Raw genomic sequence first — 20555 nt, forward strand, 5'->3', positions numbered from 1 at the left:
AAAACCTTTGGGTCTGGCTGTGAGCTACCCTGTCTTTGACAGGATGACCAGGATTTCCCTAACCAACCCTCCTGGTCTGGCTGCAGAGCACCCGTATTTCACAGAGGGCTTATTCTCCTGAACTTCCCACCCCATAAATCATGCCATATTCACACTCTTCCCTCACTCCCACACCCAAACCAGCCAGTAAGTCTTATTGAATAAGAAGACCTCTGAAGTCTCACTTGAATCTTCCTTCTTCTCCCTGACATCACCCTAGTTCAAGGCCCCCTGTTTCATCTGGCCTACCACAATGCTTCTAACTTACTCTATTGCAGTGTTTTCTCACCATTACACAGAAAGGTGAAAATGAAAGTTGACCCTGTCAACCTGCAGATTTTAGTGCTTTACCCAAGAGTAGGAAAACCGCCTTTCCTGCTCAGCTTCACCTCTGCAAGTCCCACCACATAGCATGTGGAGGCCATAGAACACTGCTGTGCAGACCCTCCTCTAAGACTCTCCTCCTTCAGGAGGCCTTCCACGTCTCCATCTCCACCTCAGTAGTCTAAATGCCCTCCCCCCACCGCCCCAACCCCACTTTGAAATTGTAAAACATCCTATATGCAACTCAACAATAGAATATATCACACCGTTTTGTACTATCTATTTAGTTGCTTCCCCTACTTGGGCTGTGAGTCCCCACTAACAGCACAGAGGCTGTGGCCCTGGCACTTGGCATGTGGTCTAGTTGCTAGACTCTAGCACATCATAGACCCTCAGTGAAGCTACAATTAAATCAAATGTAAGAGCAGAGTGAAGAAACAAAACATTATCCTCCCTCCAACTGGAGGCCAAGGCTCTTCCCTCTGGTTTTGCATGACAGAAAGTCCATTTATAAGTGTCCATTTCTGCCAAAATTCAGACCCAAAATATCCAAGTTTGAAGCGACTGTCTCCGTGGCTCTATGCCTACTGTTGTAACAGAATCCATATTCTAATGTTTGAACTCAGTAAACAATGCATAAGGTCCCATTACCCTTTTCGTGAGCAGGTAAGGCAATTCCTCTTCAGTAACACACTCCTCTGGAATCTTTAGCATGACCAAGAACGTTTTATTTGATGATAACTCAAGTATTTCATTTTCATCTTCATCGATGTAAGTTACTAAAAAGAGTGGAGGATGGAAAGAAAAGGTAAAAAACACATATGCATAAAGTAATAAACATATTCATTGGTTGCTACTCTTTAAAGACAAACAAAACAAAACAACGAGCACGAGTCAAGGATAAAGCCAGGCAAGAGTAAGCAAGTATGAACAGAAACGCTTTTCCCTCTTGGTCAAACCAAATAAAGACAGGGTCTTCCCTCATCCATGATAAACATGTTATTTGTTTGTTTTATGCCAAAGGAATCATCATGGGCCAGAACAGAGGGGCACTGGAATATGAGCATGTGAGCCCATGTCTTGAAATCTCCCAGGGAGACCTGGGCATGAAGTCATCACTCAAGAGTATGTCTCACAGGATAGGAATGTTGACATGCTCTGTTTACAGAAGAGAAACCCAACTGCACTCAGAGCCCCAGGGTGAACAATGAGTTCTGTGTGGCTGCTTGTGCCCTAATGACTGAGCTAACTGATTTTTATGCAGTCAGAGCTAAAGGAAAAGCACACAAAGTCAGGAGCCAGGAGCTAGAAGCTGGGACTCACGGTGCTAATTATGCTCCTAATACTGCCTCAGCCTCACCATCTGAGCCCACGCACAGACCACCTCTCTGACCCTGAGAAAGGTGTAGGTGGGTGGAACTTGCCTTAAATGTTTTTCTCAATTCCCAAGCTTTAAAAATAACATAATCAGCCTCTTTTACTTGACTTAGAAAAGACCCCAGTGGACTAATTCAGTGTTTCTGATGGGAGGGCGGGTGAAAAGAAGGAAGAATTCTGAGACTTACTCCCTGAGACAGTCTGGTAAGGTGAGACAAGAGGAGCGAGAGAATGTGCAGAGAAGACTTGATAGAGCAGCTGAGACTGCCAGCTTAGAAAAGCCCAGCTACTCAAGGCTGGTGCGCTGGCCTCTGGGAACTTAGGTTTCGGAAAGATTCCCACCATTCCCTGATAAGTCTGGCTCAACTCTTTGTACAAACAACGCAGCTTACAATGAATGTCTTTCCTTAGGGGAGTCTGGAATGTTAATAGGGCCAGGCAGAGGCTGCCTATATGACCAACCCCAATAAAACGCTGGGCACTGAGTCTCAAATGAACTTCCCTAGTGTAAAGAATTCACAGCTGTTGACACAACGTATTGTGAGAGGAATGAAGTGTGTCCTGTGGGATGCACCAAGAGAGGACTCTTGGACACTTGCTTCTCCTGCATTTCACTTTATATCCTTTTCCTGTAATAAATCACAGTCATCTCCACAACTACGTGCTGAATCCTGTGAGTCCTCCCAGCATTCACGGAATCTAGTGGTCGATCTTGGGGAGCCCAAACACAGGAAATACCCATGCATCTTTATTTGTGGTAAGTCATTCATTACACTATTTTGTGTGACAATAGCAGAAAACTTGGATCCCTATAGATCACATAAGGATCCCTTGGGGAATTAAATCTGATCACCTTTAAATTATATCTCTAAGCATCCATTTGCTTGTCACAGTTTGGTTTTCATAACATTTTAAATATTTTGCCCAAACCAAGAAAAGTTTCATTAGAAAGGTGTAATTCAGCATCTCTCTCCTCCCTGGTAGGGGAAAATTAGTAGAGAAAGTAGAACCCTTGAGAATGCTTAACTGATTCTCCAAATAATCCAGAAAGATGTCTTAGAGAGAGGGAAAGTTTTTTTTTTGTTTCGTTTGTTTGTTTTTTGTGTTTTTTTTTTTTTTTTTGTGTGTGTGTGTGTGTGTGTGTTTGGGTTGTTGTTTTATTTTTGTTTTGTTATTGTTTCCCCCCTTTACTTTTCACACCAAGGAATTGTTCATTCCTTGGGAAGAAGAAGAGAATCCATTACTAACATTTCCCCTAAAGACCTATGAATTCAATAGGATTCCCTGGGCCCTGCTCATAACACTTTTCATTTAAAATGATCTCACTGTCTACAGTGAACCTGCTCTTTTCTCTTTTCCAGTGTACACGCAACCCCAACTCAGCACCTTAGGCTGAGCCATGACCCTGAATTTACCATTACTTCAATGGCCACAGGTAGAGTGGCAGGAGAGCCCATGCCAGCTGCAGACAATAAGGGATGCACAATTTGCAGAGAATCAATAATAAAATGACCATAGATTGCTCTGCTGACATTCTTAACAATGTCAGTGACAAGATCCACCTCCCTACCTAGTGCCTCACCCTGTCTCTTCCCCAACTAGTTACCCTTTGGGTTCTGGGATGTGTGTACTCTGTCCCTTGCTGTGTCCACTCCAACTCCATAGTTACTAACACCTCTGCCACCGAGCCTCATCCTGAGAACCACAGAGCCCTAAGACATGAGATTACGGAGTTGAGAGGAAGGGAAGGGAGAGGAGAATGGCAAGTGTAGTTCCTGGTGAACTCACTTCTTAGTGAACCTGGATGAACAGCCCTTGGCTCTCTAGACAATGCCCTTTTCCCAGACAGCAGCATTTTCCACAGAATGCTCAGAAGTTCTACAAGTATTTGATTCCTATCAATGGGCTTGGCAATTAGGCAATGGCTGATCTTTGCAGATTGTCATCCCAGAGCACCTACTGAGCTGCTTAGGGAGAGGCTGAGACTCACAAAGGGGAGCCCTGTCCCACCCCTTTGCACCTTTTGCAACTCCACTGCCTATCATGATTCTCCCACAGGCCCAAACCCCTGAGGTGCCAAGTAAAATAAAAGTATTTCTCTGATTAAAAAAAATATATATATAGCAAAAGTTTGAAAATCTCTCTTATAGCATTAACATTTTAAGAATACAATTTTCTAAAATAGGAAATGAAGTTTGCACTCTAAGTGTTAAAAAGGTCTTCCCTGAATACCATCCTATGAACTTGGATGTCCCCTGAAAAACTGCTGAGGGAAATAGAATCCCTTCCTCTGCAGATTGCTCTGCAGATTGCTTTATGAGTAAAGGGACCAGATAACTTTTGGGAACGGAAGACAGCTCTTGAGTCTTGGACTTTAGAATCCTGGATGTTGAACATCTAGCTCTGTTGCATCATCCTTTGTTTTGGGCCCCAGATGCCAACAGACAAATCCGTCGACTTTTAGGATGGCATCAGCAAATTGTGACAGGACAGGGCTGCGTGACTCAACTACAGTTTCCACATCCACACGTGGGAGTTGATGGGAAGAGGGAGTACCAATGCTCACACAAAAACAATTGTCCTCAGCATGATGGAAGAGGTGTAACACCTCTTAACTTCTCCCCACCTCAAAACCAGCCTATGGCCTCAAAGAATGATCTATCCCACCTCAACAATGTCCTAAGTAAGTAAACACTACTGTCAATGTGAGGTTGGCACATGTTATCAATGTTTTCCTATTCCTTCCGGGGCCACACAACTTTGGGAAAGGATCTGAATGGATTGGAAGTGGGGAGAGCTGGAGGTGAATGGCAAATGCAGATCCTGAGGAAAGTTCCCAGGACCTCTCCAGAGAGACCCAGGGGTTCCCCTCTTGCTCTCATCCTCTGACTAGGTTTGCTGTGGAGAGCCTGGCTCATCTCCAATCCTCACGGGACTGAATCGCCCCCAAGAGTATCCCATCCCAGAGAGTTCCTCCCCCTACAATCGCTCACACATATAACCTAAAACAGTTTTCTTCTCTCCTGTTTTGAATTGAAATGATTGCCCACTAGAGGATGCTATTTTTATGCATCATTAAAACCTTAATACCGATAATCATAAAAAATTGGAAACTAACTACAAGATACAAGACTTTAAAATGGTGTGGAAGACTACCAATGCAGTCATTTAAAAAAAGAGACTTCTAAATTTATTGTGGTAATCATTTCACAATGTATATAAATATTGAATCATGATGTTGTATATCTGAAACTAATAGATGTGATATGTCAATTATACCTTAACTTAAAAGTTTTTTTTAATGTTCATAAATAACTTTTAATAAATTGGAAAAGTGATCTCAGAATACATTAGAATCCACAAGACTACAAAGAAAAATCTGATCTCACACTATTTTTTATGTTCATGATAAATAATTTTAAAATGAGATAATTATGTAAAACGTACAGTAAGCATCATGTTTTTGTTTTGTACATACATAAACATAAATACAATACAGTTATGTCCAAAATAAGCTCAAATAATGACAGCTTACAGATACACAGTTCTGTCAAGTTTTTAAAACTTTCAAATATGCTATTCATCATTTTATCATGATAATCATAAACCAGCTATAAAAGATGAAATACAATAATTATTTTAACTAAACAAACTATAAGAAATTAGGCAATCAAATAGGTTTAGAGATACAAAAATATATCTATTAGTGTTTAAATAAGTTAAAAACGTAAGAAATCGCCGAAACCAGTTTGGCTCTGTGGATAGAGCGTCAGCCTGAGGACTGAAGGGTCCCGGGTTCGATTCCGGTCAATGGCATGTACATTGGCTGCGGGCACATCCCCAGTAGGGGGTGTGCAGGAAGCAGCTGATCAATGATTCTCTCTCATCAATTTTTCTAACTTTCTCTTCCTCTCTGTAAAAAATCAATAAAAATATATATTTTTTTTAAATGTAAGAAATCTTCAAGATCCAATGGGCAGAGTTTAAAGTAAAACAGCGGTTTCCATACTACTTCTGGAGCTTATAAAACAAACAACAAAACAAAAATCATGTATTTCTCCCATCCATATAACACATTCCACACCAGTTTTAAATTCAAATTATAAATAATGAAATAGCAATGAATACATATACCATTTTGGTGTAGTCATAAGCATTAAACAAGTTTTCTTAAAATGTGCCCATTTAGTCACGTGTACATCCTCTTACCTCCAAAAAGAAATAAGCTTATGCTGATCACTACAATGAAACCTAGGAAGATAAGGGCTATGGCCATCCACAGTTTACACTTTCCAAACAAAGGCCTATTGCAGGAGCTCCAAGGGCTTTTCTGGTTGGCCTGGAAAGCAGAGGGAGACTGCGAGTTAGCCATTCAGTTTCAACAAGCGTGTTTGAACACTTAGTATGGGCCAGTGACACAGAAGTGAAGGCAGCGGATTCTGACCTCACAGGGCTACAGTCTACTGAGTCAAGTTCACAAAGGGGTAAAACGGAACTTCACAGAAAAGTTAGCAAGAAATGCCTTGGGGGCTCTGAGTTGGGCAACCTACAGGATGTTGAAGGGTGGACAGAAAAGTATTTCAAAGCCACAAAAGAGCATCCCTGGTGTTGATTCTTAATGGAAGTGACAAAGAGCATCAGCGGATTAATTTCTGGGTTTCAGGGGCAAGCAATGAGAGTTAAAATTAGAAAGAGTGAAAGGCTGAAGAATATTTGAGAGGGTTCTGAATGCCACCACAGCAGTTTGTACTTAATTGGGGTGTCCTGGGGACCTGTTGCAGATTCTGGAACACAAAGCTGAATGAAAGATTAAAAAAAAAAAGGCGATGTATAGTTTAGAGTGGACACGCCAAGAAAAAGCTAAAAGGCTACTGCTGTGACTCAGACTCTATGTAATAAGGGCCTGAGAAGGGAAATGAAGGGAAGGATGGAAGAGACAGCAGGAAGTAAAGCTATTAATGGGCATAGTGAGGCACAGTGTGGGGTCAAGTAAATAATTACAGCCAATACCACTTCCCTTTATCCTAGCAGCCCTGCAAGGGAGGCCTTAGCCCACTTCAGAGAGACTGGTCAAGACGAACCCCTGCTGAGTGTCACTGCCCAGCTGGTGTCTCTCCCTTTCGTCCACAGCCGCACTGTGTCACTGTGCAGAGCTCCAGGTTATGGGCGAGCCAGGCTCCTCTGCTCCCAGCCCTGCCACCTGTCCCTCAAAGGCCCCCTGGCTTGTCTCCCCCTGGGCCTTTCAGTAATCCCCACATGGACACCATGGGAAGCAATGGAATATGATATGGGAAAGTGTGTTTCTGTATCAGAATCTCACTTATATACCACTTAATGTCCGATGACAATCAGCAAGCTACTAAAACTCTCAGCCCCAATGTCTGCAACTGTAAAACATAAATAATAAATCTATTTTATGGGGTGTTGTAAAAACTAGAAATCATATCCATGAAGCACTTGCTAACAAATATTAGGACCTGAACCAATGGGCATGACCATGACTGCGTGTCCCGCTGTCTCTCCCCCCACCACCACCACCAGCAGCAGCACTTCCAGAGGCTCTCTCTCAAAGTGACCAACACCTTGTTCAGATCTCTCCCATCAGGATTTCGGTGGTGGCCATCAGAAACAGACACTGTCTGTCCACTATAGTTCACATGTTCTCAATGAGTGGCTCCCAGGCCTGGCTGCACATCAGAATCACCTGATGAGGAATTTAAACTGCACAGACCTAGGCTTTACCTGGACCCAGGGGACCAGGGTGTAGGAAGGTGGGGGCGTGCCCCAGCTTATGATTTTCACCCTCCCAAAGTGAATTGATTGTTTTGCCAGGGTTGAGACCTCTGGTCTGAAGCCACCCCCATTCCTCTGGGGCCAGGCCAGATCTCTCCTGGTGGAGACCATGGAGAGATGCCCTAGTCCACGAACTGTCCACGTAGCTCACCTGCCGCTGCCCTGTCTAGTTTCATGTTCAAATATAAACAGATACTGGCCTTATCTTCCTAGGTAAAGTGAAACCACATGGAGGGAAGGGTGTGCTGTCCCTTCCAGGTGGTAAACCTAGAACCCTGGCTCTTAAACTTTCCTGTTTTTGTATCTCACTCTTGTGTCTCATGCAGGTAACAGGCAGGTCATAGTGTTGCTGAGTTACAGAGGGCTCCAAAAATGTTAAGAATGTATCCTGAGAAATTCTAGAGTGGAGGTCACACTTTGGAGCACCCAAGTGCACTCCATGCTGGCTCTAGGGATCAAGGGTGCGGGAGCAATAGACGCCCTGGGACTAACTGAACAGATGAAAACCCTCCGGAGGTGTTTCTAGAGTCCAGAGGCGAAGCCACATCTCATCTCCAGCCGAAGGCAGAGAACTGCCCTCAAGTCACCAAAGGCAAGAGCTCAATAAGGCCCGGGGGAGGGAGGGTACAGGGGAGGGAGGGAGTCTCAGAGCAAGGAACTTTCAACTTTTCAGGACACAGAAACATATCTTCCTGTTTACAGAGCCCCCCAGACACTGGCCATTTTAGTGCTGAGACGAGGGGCAGCCAGGACCATAAAGATGAGTGCAGAATGGTCCCGTGTCTCAAGTGAGTCACAGAATGGGCATCCGTGCGCCTCTGTGATTTTCTTGCCCCTTCACTTGTGCTGTCCCTTCGAAGTGGTAAACCTAGAACCCTGGTGGTTTGAGACCACAGTTCTGTGATTTCCTGGGAGAAGTCAGCTCAGAATTACACAGTCCTCGCCTGTAGGAAAAGCCTCTTCTGTCCAGCCAAAGCTTCCATCCCACAGCCTGGCCCCCGAACCGGTCTGTCACAGCAGAGCCCACTACCCCTTGCATGACTAATCTTCACAGACTTAAAGTCAATATAAAGCAGTCTGTTTGCCACTCCTGACCTGACACTACAGTGCAGTGCTTCCCAGTTGTCTATTCTTTAGAACCAACCCAGGAATTAGTATTTTCGCAGGTGTCCCCAGGAGAGCCCACTGTGCCCTGAGGGTGGACAGTCTTCGACGGAGGAAGTGTGCACTACACACTACACACTACAAGAATGTGTGTGCTATCTGAATCTCCCCTCAAAACCCGATCACGAAGATGCACTGCCTCCTTCACTGGCTTCCTCGTCTTCTCTTGTCCAAATTTTAGGCCATGAGGAAAGGCCACAGGCAGGTTCTTCTGCAAGGTGCCTTGGAGATTTTTGCAAACTGCATCTGACATTCTACAGTGGCACTGAATGGCTCAAGAATGTGTGTGGTTTTCCTCTGAACATTCCCCAGACATTCACATCCCTCCTCAGATAAGAATCCAAACACATGACGCCGAGTCCTTCAATAATGGCTAGGCTACTTATTTCTTGGGTACAAAAATCTTTTCTTCTCTGGCTGAGTCAGAGGCAGATATCACATAGATCTAGGGACATCTAGCATGCAGGAAACTGGATTTTATTATCTTCATTGTGGGACTTAATCCACTTGTTGATCCAAGCACATAGGAGCCAGTTGATTCTTGTCCTAAATTCTGAACCACTCATTGCAATGGGGCTAATTTTCAGGTAGCTTGTTTATATAAAATCTTGCCTGCCTCAAAACGATCAATGTGCTGGATTATTATGATGATGATGGAGATGATGATGTTTTTATTTCTTAAAATGTCTCTGGGACTTGTATTTGGAAACAGGTCAGAGCTTGTGTAATGAGCCATAAAAAAAACAGTCTCACTCTATTACCCATAATTTCTTTTTCATTTTTGACCCAACTGTATTGCCATGTTTACAGTGTATCAGACAAAGTGAAGTTCAATGACTTATATTCCTTTCCCTCTAGCCCCAAACCCAGAACAAGAAAAGGAAATACATTCTCTCCACCACCTTTGATACTCTCAGCTCAGCCTAAAAAAATAGCCATGAGATGGAATGTCTTCTTCCCAATTATCTAAAGCTGTTCCTTACTTCTCCCCCCTCTGCCCATCCACCTGCAACTCCATCATTCCAAATATGCTCCCCAATTCTTAAATAAACTTCTGTAAATTTATGAACTGACCGAAATTAGTAATATAGAACTCAAGTTGTTATATGTAAATAAGTCACATACTGTATTTACACATTTAAATTATATATTGGTATATATCTAGCTGTGTAAAACAAATCAACAAAAACAGCATAGGTTTGGGACCTAAAAAATCTGAGTTCAAATCTCAGATTCACCACTAAGTGAACTTGAGTCTCATCTGTCAAAGCAAAAGACATACTCACATTTGCTTCTTACGTTTGTTGTGATAATAAAACACATTTATGTATAATACATATTTGGCACATGATAGGTACAAAACATATGGTTAATAAAAATATATAGACTTGAGTTTATATTTAAAAAACTGGAGCCTGGCCTGTTTGTCAATGTTTGAACATCAATCTATACACCAGAAGGTCACAGTTTGATTCCCAGAGAGGGTACATGCTAGGGATGTGGGCTTGATCCTTGGTGTGAGGCAACCAATCAATGATTCTCTCTCATCATTGAGTCTCTCTCTCTCTCTGTCTTCCTCTCTCTCTCTCTCTCTCTCTCTCTCTCTCTCTCTCTCTCTCTCTCTCTCTCTCTCCCCCTTCCTCTCTGAAATCAATAAAAATATATTTTTTTAAAATTGGAAGTCTTAACATATAGTTTAAGGAGACCACACACAAAATTCTTAAAAGTCTGAATCTTGTGTTGGGCTACCCAACACTTTAAATAACTCTATATTAATTGATTTTTCCATTTAAAATACACTTCAACTTTATTCTATAGAACCAAAGAGAAAGGTTAGGTAAGGGTTTTTTTTTTTTCTTTCTATTTTTTCCCTTTATAAAAAGTCCCCTCCCCCCATTCATGCATTTCTAGACTGTCCTCCAAGTGCTCATGTAACCCCCTCACCTTCATGCCATTATGTCACTCACCACTAGTTTCCCATATGGTGACCTACAAAGTAAATTCTCAAGGAAGTCTAGGATATCTGTGTATACCTGAGTCTGGAGGAAGTTACTAGTACAGCGATTTCAACCTGTGTGCTGCAGCAGGCACACGGATGTGCTGCAAAAATTTTGAAAACATGAAATATCTGATTATTTAGTCAGGGTCACTGACTTCTTTTCCCTTAGATGGTCAAATTAAAAATTGACAATAGCCAACACAATAGCCATCTGGTGTGAATAAGTCAAAATTATACTTTTTTTTGTTAGATTGGCAAAAAATAACAAAAAAACACATATCTATTGTGCTATAGAATCTTCTTAGTAACTAGTTTATGTGTGTCATCAGATGAAAAAGGTTGAAAATTACTGAATTACAACATGAAAGAGCAATCTGTATTAGGGAGGTGCTAAACAATTCTAAAATACTGATACGGTGTACCCTACGTATGCTTGGCATTTTCTTCCACTCCACTGTTTCCACCAAGGCGCGGCCAGCCCTGGGGAGAAGCCAGGGTAACCACATTACATTACCAGCCCTGGAGAGCAGGGAAAACAGACCTCAGCGCCTTGCCCCAGGACACATCCTTCAGCTGTGAAGCAGTCGCCAGAACTCAGATCTCTGGATTCAGTCCCAAACCATGAAGTCTTTGGATTGTCCTGAATCCATTTAACATGAGACAAGTATTCCCAGTTCCCATTCCTGACACTGCCTTGGAGGCCACTTGCCCAGGATTAGACTATCTCTCTCCAACTTCCCTTCTCCAGAGGTGCTCAAACATAAGGCACCAACTTACTCTCCAAGGTACCTCTAGGCAACTGTAAAAGCAGACGTTGCCGTATTCCCAGGGATCAGTGTGGAAGCAAAAACAATGCTTTCACCGTGTGAATGTCCTGCTTATCCCTAAAACCAACAGTGGAGCAGCCGGAGCGGGAGTGGAGGAGCAGGGCAGAAATGCCAGGTTGGAACCATCTGCACGGGGAGTTCCACGGAGCTAGTAAAACTCAAGCCAGTCTTAAGGTGAATCACAAGGTACGTGGCTGGGAATTGCAAGCCTCTGCTGTTTTACAAGCGTTTGATGAGAATGAATAATGCTCCCCTCGCAGCGAGGGCTGAATAAGAGGAGTTCAACCAAAACATTGCCAAGGACTTTCCTGGAGATGAAAATAAAGCCGAAGCAAATGAGGCGCAGCCTCATATTCTTTGGCACAAAACCTTTTTCAATGATTTTCCTTCCACTGAGCAGGGCAAGTTTATACCCCACCTCCAGCCCCGGGCTCTTTTTGTTCCAGATGCTTTCTCCACTCTGCCCATCTCTCTTGCTGTGAAGTCCAGTGGCCACGCTGGCAAGTGTGTGTGTGTGTGTGTGTGTGTGTGTGTGTGTGTGTGTGTGTAGGGGCTGAGCGCCAGGCGGGATGGGCGGGGGTAAGAGGACCGGGAGGAAGCAGCAAGGTAGGAACGAGGGAATCAAGGAGGTTCTGGAGAAAAGGGGAAGACGCCATCTATCGCTCTAGTTCTACTTGAGAAAAAAGAAGAAAAAAGAAACCTGAAAGTTACAGGACTTTTTTAAAAAACCATTCTCTGGGGATTCTCTCTTGGAAGAGAGGAGCCACACACCTCCTAGGTGGGATTCTTCCAAGTTCCGTGGGAACCAGGGGGCTGCGCGGGGCCTGGGGCAGGCCCGGGCTGGAGGGCATTCCGGGGTGCGCCCCACTGAGGGCTTCCCATCGCGCACCCCCGCACCCAGAGTCGGCGGCGCCGGGGAGCGGGCTGGGAACCCGACACAGAGGAGCCAGGCTCGGCTCCTGGCGGGGAGCCCGGACCCTGGGGCGCGGGGCTCCGTGGAGGAGAGCTTACCTGGGCTGGACGGGGCTCCTCGGCAGAAAAGGGGACAGGGATGACCTGAGCGGCTCCATTGAGAGGCGTCTGCTCGTCCGGCTGCCTCTCGAGCACCGAGAGCTCCAGCGGGTCCCCGGGCGGCGCGGGCCGGGCTCCTTCCATGGACGGCGGAGGAGGACGGAGCCCGGGGAAGCAGGCGGCACACCCACCCCAGGGTGCAGAGTCCGCAGCGGCCTCCCGGGCGGCGGGCTCTCTACCCCGTGGGTGCGGGGCGGGGCGGAGGGAGGAAGACGTCGGGCGGCGGGCGGGGCCGCGGGCGGGGAGGGCGGTTTTTCTGGTTTGTTGGGGCGCTGCCCGCGCTCCTTTCCCTGTTCAAGCAGACACGCAGCAGGAGGGCCTGGCGGGCAGCGGCTGCGGCACGGATGACCTGGCAGCGCGGTGCCATGGGAGAAAGTTGGCATTCCACCCCCGGGAGCTGCCCGGGAGCTGTCTGTTTCTGGGATTTGTCCCAGCTTTCGCCGCCTAGCAAAAGTTCATTCATTTCACCGAAACCGGTTTGGCTCAGTGGATAGAGCGTTGGGCTGGGGACTGAAGGGTCCCAAGTTCCGTTCAGGTCAAGAGCATGTACCTTGGTTGTGGGCACATCCCCAGTAGGGGGTGTGCAGGAAGCAGTTGATCGATGTTTCTCTCTCATCTATGTTTCTATCTCTCTATTCCCTCTCCCTTCCTCTCTGTAAAAAATCAATAAAGTATATATTTTTAAAGTTCATTTATTTCATCAACAAATAATCTGCCAGCAGGAATCCTGTGAGGTTCTGATCAGCTGAAGGTAGCAGCACGCAGGAAGGGCTGCTTCCTTTCAGGAGGCTGGCAGAGGCAGGGCACAGCTGGCTTTGGAGCCAGACTGCCCCAGTGAACCCCTCTCTCAAGTTCCTCTCTACGAGACCGGGGACATCACTGTTCAGTGCTAGTTTCCTCGCCCGGAAAGTTGGCATCACATCAATGCCCACCGAATGGAGTCGTTGCCCTGGTTAAGAGAGTGGCCTAAACATTGGCTATTATGCCCAGCTGGTGTGGCTCAGTGGCTGGGTGTGACCCACAAACCAGGAGGTCATGGGTTGATGCCTCGGTTGTGGTTGCGGGCTGGATCCCCCAATAGGGGGCATGCAGAAGGCAGCTGATCAATTATTCTCTTTCACCATTGATGCTTCTCTCTCTTTCTCTCTCTCTCTCTCTCTCTCTCTCTCTCTCTCTCTCTCTCTCTCTCTCTCTCTCTCTCTCTCCTTTTCCCTTCCTCTCTGAAATCAATAAAAATGTATTTAAAAATAAACTAAAACCTTGGCTATTATAATCTACCTTTAGGAATAGGGAATAGAGTCACAGACACACACACACTCCGACCACCACCACCACCACTACATACATACCTGAGGGGAAAGTATACACACACACACACACACACACACACACACACACACACTCCATAGTTCACACACACTCCATAGTTCAAAACTTCTGGTTTCCTGAGCCTGGGATTATGTTAGCTAAGCTTGGGACCTGCAGATCCTCTGGAGCTTCTGAGCAGGCTTGCCTCCCTACTTCACACACATATTGAGAACAGTTTGAAGTGTGGACAGGACACATAAAGATGTTGACTTGTGTCCAGAAGTCTGGCACCCTCGATGCCTTCTGTTCAGACACTGCCTAGATATTGGGTCACTACCTCTTGTGTTCCTGCTCCCAGATCACCTGCACTTTGGACTCTATCTGCCTGCTGAGTGGGTCCTTTGGTGGCAGCCACTCAGCTGCTGGCCTGTGCTGACTTCTGCCATCTCTGCTTTTCTCTGTTAGAGGCAGATCCTGCAAAAATCCATTACATTCTCAGCTGAGAATTTTTTTATGGAGGAGCAGGGAACCAAGAGGGGATGTCCAGGCAGCTAAGGACCAGCTACAGCAGAAAACCATCAGACCCCTGAGACCTACTGGACACTGAGAAGGGCCCTCCTAATAGGATCTGTAATAAAAATAAAAAAAATAAAAAGTTGCAGCCACTGTCAGAACTGCAGCCCAGTAGGGAGGATTAACTATTCTCACCTCTCCCCAAACTGCCAGTTTCCTGCCTGAGACTCCTCTTGGGAACTGGACATCAGCCTTCCAGACCTCAGAGCAGAGAAATGAATCTGGTGTGCAAAGAGAGAATCTGAATGTGCCTTTCCCTACAATAACTGGCATTCAGTCTTCCCTCTCCAGTATTCAATAGTCAGTAGACTCCTCTGCTCTGACCAGATTCCTCTTCCGGAAGGCCCTTGCCTAGCCCATTCTGTTTTCACTCCCACTTTTGTCTATAATGTTTGCTCTGCTTGGAATCTTTTCCCTCCCACTGCAGCCCACTTTCTTGCATTGATAATACCCATTATATTTAAATCCTAGCTGAAATATTTTTTCTACTAAACCTTCTCTGACTCCTCTCTTCTAGCAAAAGCTACCCACAATCTCCCCAGCTACCAATACTCATTACACCTGCGCTTAATATGTCACATATTTAGTCCAATTTAATTTAACTAGCAATATTGAGTGCTTGCTTGCTATGTGTCAAGCATTCTTCCAGATGCTCGAGATAGGTATAAAGAGATAGCTGAATAAAACAAAATCGCTACCATTGTGAAGCTTACATTTCATGAGGAAAACCAAAGTTAATAAATAATATTTCTAGAATATTGGAAGGTAATGTTTGCTATGGATAAAAAGGTAAATCAGAGTACCGGAGGCTGGAGTGCTGAAGGGTGGAGGTTGGGGGAAGGGAAAGAGTTGCAACTATAAATATGATCAAGTTACCTCACTGAGAAGGTGAAATAAATATGTCCTGAGAAAGTAGTGTATATTGTAGTGACTATAATTAATAATACTGTATTGCAACCTGGCTGGTGTGGTTCAGAGGTTGAGCATATACTTATGAACCAGGAGATGATGGTTCCATTCCCAGTAGGGCACAAGCCCAGGGTTGTGGGCTGGATCCCCAGTGGGGGCATGCAGGAGGCAGCCAATCAATTAATTCTCACTCATCATTGATGTTTCTATCTCTTTCTCCCTTTCCCTTCCTCTCTGAAACCAATAAAAATATTTTTAAATGTTAATGATACTGTATTGCATATTTGAAAATTGCTAAGAAAATAGATGTTAAAAATATTACCATGAGGAAAAAAATTGTAACTATGTAAGGTGACATGTTAACTAGACTTACTGTGGTGATCATTTTATACAAATATCAATTAATTATGTTGTACACCTGAGACCAATATAATGCTATATATCAAATATGCCTTAATTAGAAAAGAAAAGGTGCAACTTGAACAGAGTTAAAGGTGGTAAGGGAGCTAGCTGTGCAGGTTTCAGAAAGAAAAGGGAACTCCAGGACAAAGGAGCTGATACTGGAGCCTGTGTGACTTTTACTTTCTGAGAATCGGGAAAGAGGTCAGAATGGCTAAAGTGGAGTAGGAACAGTAATTTTTTTTTTTCTTGTCTGACTTCTTTATGTTTAAATGTCTTGAGGTATCTGTATTCCCAGTACTTATCTCTGCATCCATCACAGTGCTCTCTGTGTTGTTGAACTTGGTAATTGCAGGCTCTCAGTCTCAATGGGAAAGCCCTCTGTCATGTCAGATGGATTGTAGCTATCTTCCAAGCAATCTTTTCTCCTAATGTTTTCTTCACTGCCACAAAGGATAAAAAAAAAAGCTACTGTTTCTTGTCACAAACACACTCCAAACTAGATCTCCTCATGCCTTCTGAGAATTTATTGTAAAGTAAGGTTTATGTAATCTGTAATCCAGACTACATTTCCAGAACCCCATTAGCCTAAGCCCTGTACATGATTGGCATCTGTATGATAGCACAGGTTTCGAACACAAGAAGAGTTAGAACTCTCACAATCCAGATGTTCTTGGACAAGGTGTTCAATGTGAGATTCTTTCCTCGTTGCAAAATAATTCCTACCCAGTAGAGTTAGGAGGATTAAGTGAAGCAATTAGAGCAAAGCATTTATTATTGTGCTTGACAAATAACAGAGACTCAGTAATTTTTATTTTCCATGATCATAAGTATCTCTGTAACTACCCTGACATTTAGTATGCAGCAACAACCCTTGATTTAACATATTTTCTTTCAATATTGATTTGTGTTCTTATCCTGCCATATTTTCTTGATCACTGACACTTGCTGACACCTCCCAATGTAGCTCCAACCACTTAAAGTCTTACTTGCAACCTGTTCCTGATTTCTCGTAACTGCAAGCTTCTTCATTTCCATACAGCTGACCTAGAATGTAGATTAGTGTCCAAACCTCAACTTGAGGAGTTTTGCATCCTGTTAGTCTGGTTCCAAACTAAGAATTCAGGATGAGTTTGAAAGAAATGTATTTCCCTGGAGGTAGTTTAAATTAAACAATTATTGGTGAAAGTTAAGAATTAGTGAATGAGTAACCAAATTCTACCTGGATTTATTTGTGCAATTTCTTCAAAATATATTTCTATGGGGGATTGTTTTTTTTAAAGGAATTGTTCTTTCATGGATATTTTTTTAAATGTGCCTTTTAAAAATGTACTGCTCTTGAAAAATAGTTATTTTTAATATATTCAAATTATTACTGACTCAATTTCTTTAGTTTGCTCAAGGAGTCAAATGTAAATAACATTTAAAAATTAACCAATGGGGGGAAGATCCAAAATGGTGGCCAAAAGGATGGCAGGATGCAAGATTGTGTGTGAGTGAGAGTCCGAAAGGAGAGTGTGTGGACATGTAGGGAGTGTCTGTATTTGTGAGTGAGGGACAGCTATATTCCACAGGACTGTTGGGGACTGGCAGACCAGGCTCCCCTGGCCTGGCCGCTTCTACTAATGCTGAAATCTTTCCCGGAGTAGCCAGCTCTGCTGTAGAGATTGTGCCATCTTAAAGGGGAAAGCGGCTATGATTGGAAGCCCAATGTTACCTTCATACCTCCGGGAGCCTACAACCACATCACCCACAGACCAGCTGCCTCAGCTGTGAACCCATGAACACCAAGACTCCAGCCGCTCCAGCTGTGGGCACCTAAAAGTTTGTCCAGGGGGAGACAAAGCAGCACAGATGCAGAATATGCAGATGGGCCCTGCACCTTCTCACACAGCAGACAGAAGGAACAGCTGAATCAAACAACATCCACCCAGAATTGGTGAATTAAACACCATTGGTGAGGCAATCCATGGAGGTCATAGATCACGAGCTCTGTTTCCTCAGATTCAGATGGGTGCTTGTTGTTTGGGTGTTTGTTGTTTGCATTTTTTGGATTAGCTGTTGTTTTTTTAAAGTTATCTCCCCATATACATATATTTTCCACCCTTCTTTTGACTTCTTTTCCTTTTTTTCCCCCTTTTCTCAATGTCATTTTTGCACGCTTTTCTCTCCATTAATTCTCTTTTCTCTGGTGGTCACCTTTATTTGGAGTTATTGGTATTCTGAATACATTTGTGTTTGGTGTCCTGTGTGTTGTGTCTTCTCAAATAGTAATTTGTGCCTTTAAGTAAACACAGGAGATAGATCTACATAACAAGACACCCCAAAAAGAGCAATCATAGGGAGACAAAGTAACAGTCTGCATATGAAATAAAAGGAGGAATCACAAAAAAATGAAGTAAGGGAAATTGAGGCAAGCAATATGTCAGGGAAAGAATTCAGAGCAATGGTCATTAGGTTGCTGAAAAGGATGAAAAACAAATTCAACAATATGTGTGAGCACCAATAGGTTAATTTTCAAGAAAAAACAAGAAGAAATCAAAAATGATATTGTTACAATAAAGAACTCAATAGAAAGCATCAACAGTAGACTAGAAGAAGCAGAGGACTGCTTCAGTAAGGTAGAAGATAAGGTAGAAAAAAATACCCAAACAGAGCAACATCTAGAAAAAAAAACACTTAAAAAACAGGAGTAGAGCCTAAGGGAAACATGAACAAAACAACATCCACATAATAAGATATAGGAAGGAGAGGAAACTGAGCAAGGAATAGAAAACCAGTTTGAAGAAATAATGAGAGAAAACTTCCCTGATATAGGGAAGAAAAAACTTACACAAGTGCAAGAAGCTCACAGAGTCTCAAACAAGATGAACCCCAAAAGACCAACACCAAGGAAATTATAATTAAATTAGCAAATACCAACGACAAAGCAAGAATTTTAAAGGCTTCCAGAGAGAAACGGAAAGTTACCTAAAAAGACACCTCCATCAGAAACACATCAGGCCAGAAAGGAATAAAATGAAATAATCAAAGGCATGCAAAGGAAGGGTCTGAATCCAAGAATACTGTACCCAGCAAGGATATCAATCAAAATTGAGGGGGAAATCAGGAGCTTCATAGACAAAAAAAGACTAAGGGTGTTTATTACCACCAAACCAGCAATGCAGGAAATGCTAAAGGGTATGCTGTAAAGAGAATAAATAGGAAGGAAAGAAGGAACACAGGCATAAAGAATAAAAATGGCAACAAATTAAGTGCCTATCAATAATAACTTTAAATATAAACAGATTAAATGCCCAATCAAAAGACATAGGGTAGCTGAGTGGATAAGAAAACATGACATATATATTTGTTGTCTACATGAAACCCACTGTAGAACAAAGGAATCACACAGACTGATGGTAAAGGGATGGAAAAAGGTTTTTCAGGCAAATGGAACTGAAAAGAAAAAAAAAAAACTGGAGTAGAAATACTTGTATCTGACAAATTAGACCTCAAAGTGAAGGCCATAACAAGAGATAAGGAAGGCCACTTCATATGTAAACATATATACACAGGCACACTCAACTACATAAAAAGAAAAGAACACTAGAAGATATCAAGGAAGAGATTGACAGCAATACAGTCATAATAAGGGAATTTAATACTCCACTTTCATCATTGGACCAATCCTCTAAACCACATGTGTCAAACACAAGGCCCGCGGGCCAAATCCGTCCCGCCAGGCCTTGCAATGTGGCCTGCACCGCGCTGTCATCACTGCACTCCGCTGCATTTCCATCACAATGACAGTTTATGACTGTTCAGTAAACCATTCGGCCCGCGATTTAGGCTGGATTTTAGATTTTGGCCCCTTCTCTGATTGAGTTCGACACTCCTATTCTAAACAAAATATAAAGAAAGAAACATCAATCCTAAATGACTCACTAGATCAGATGAAATTAATTGACACCTTCAGAACACCCCAAAGCCACAGAATATACATTCTTTTCAAGTGCACATGGGTCATTTTCAAAGATAGACCACATATTGGGACACAGGTAAAGTCTCTTCAAATTCAAGAAGATAGAAATAGTATTAAGCATCTTCTTAGTTCACAATGGCATAAAATTAGAAATTAACCACAATAAAACAATGAAAAAAATCAAACATCTGGAGACTAAATAGCTTGCTATTAAACAATGATTGGGTTACCAAAGGGATAAAAAAAATAAAAATAAAAATAAAAAGCATCCTGGTAACAAACAACAATGAAAACATAACAATCCAAAATCTATGGGGCACAGTGAAAGCAGTTTTGAGAGAGAAGTTCATAGCTCTACAGTCCTACCTCAAAAAATTTTTTTTTAAATTTTAAAAAATGGTAATAAATTATCTAACCCTACAACTCAAAGAGTTAGAAAGAAATCAACAAGAAAAGCCCAGCATAAGCAGAAGAAATGAAATAATAAAGATCAGAGCAGAAATAAATGACATAGAGACAAAACAAACAAACAAACAAAAAACAATACAAAAGATCAACAAAACTAAGAGTTGGTTCTTTGAAGGATAAACAAGATTGATGAATCTCTAGCCAGGCTCACCAAGAAGGAAAGAGAGAGGACCCAAATAAACAAAATCAGAAATGAAAGAGATGAAGTAACAACCCATCCCACAGAAAACAAAGGATTATGAAAAAAAAATTATGGACAACTCTATTCCAACAAAATGGATATATTTCTAGAAAAATACAAGCTCCCAAAACTCAATCAGGAAGAATAAAAAATAAAAAA

The 20555-nt window shown here is 43.0% G+C and overlaps 1 protein-coding gene across 6 annotated transcripts in view; it reads right to left on the reverse strand.

Moving 5' to 3' along the window:
* CUNH3orf52 (chromosome unknown C3orf52 homolog) overlaps window positions 1–12783 on the reverse strand; it is a 36875-nt gene extending 24092 nt beyond the window's left edge. For 2 of the 6 annotated variants that reach the window (XR_004989181.2, XM_036445200.2), the window contains exons 1-4: window positions 12535–12781; window positions 10763–10768; window positions 5950–6073; window positions 1015–1142 (exon numbers count right to left, since the gene is read on the reverse strand). Coding sequence is in view for 3 of the 6 variants with exons in the window: in XM_036445200.2 (XP_036301093.2) it covers window positions 1015–1142; window positions 5950–6073; window positions 10763–10768; window positions 12535–12678 (402 nt within the window). In the remaining 3 variants the exon portion in view is untranslated. Of the gene's footprint in view, window positions 1–1014; window positions 1143–5949; window positions 6080–10762; window positions 10769–12534 lie in introns of all 6 variants that reach the window. The other 4 variants (XR_004989179.2, XM_045584001.1, XM_036445202.2 and 1 more) reach the window with 4 other exon arrangements.
* Window positions 12784–20555: the final 7772 nt, after the last annotated feature.

Source organism: Pipistrellus kuhlii, unplaced genomic scaffold, assembly GCF_014108245.1.
Source record: "Pipistrellus kuhlii isolate mPipKuh1 unplaced genomic scaffold, mPipKuh1.p scaffold_m20_p_2, whole genome shotgun sequence".
Classification (NCBI taxonomy): domain Eukaryota; kingdom Metazoa; phylum Chordata; class Mammalia; order Chiroptera; family Vespertilionidae; genus Pipistrellus; species Pipistrellus kuhlii.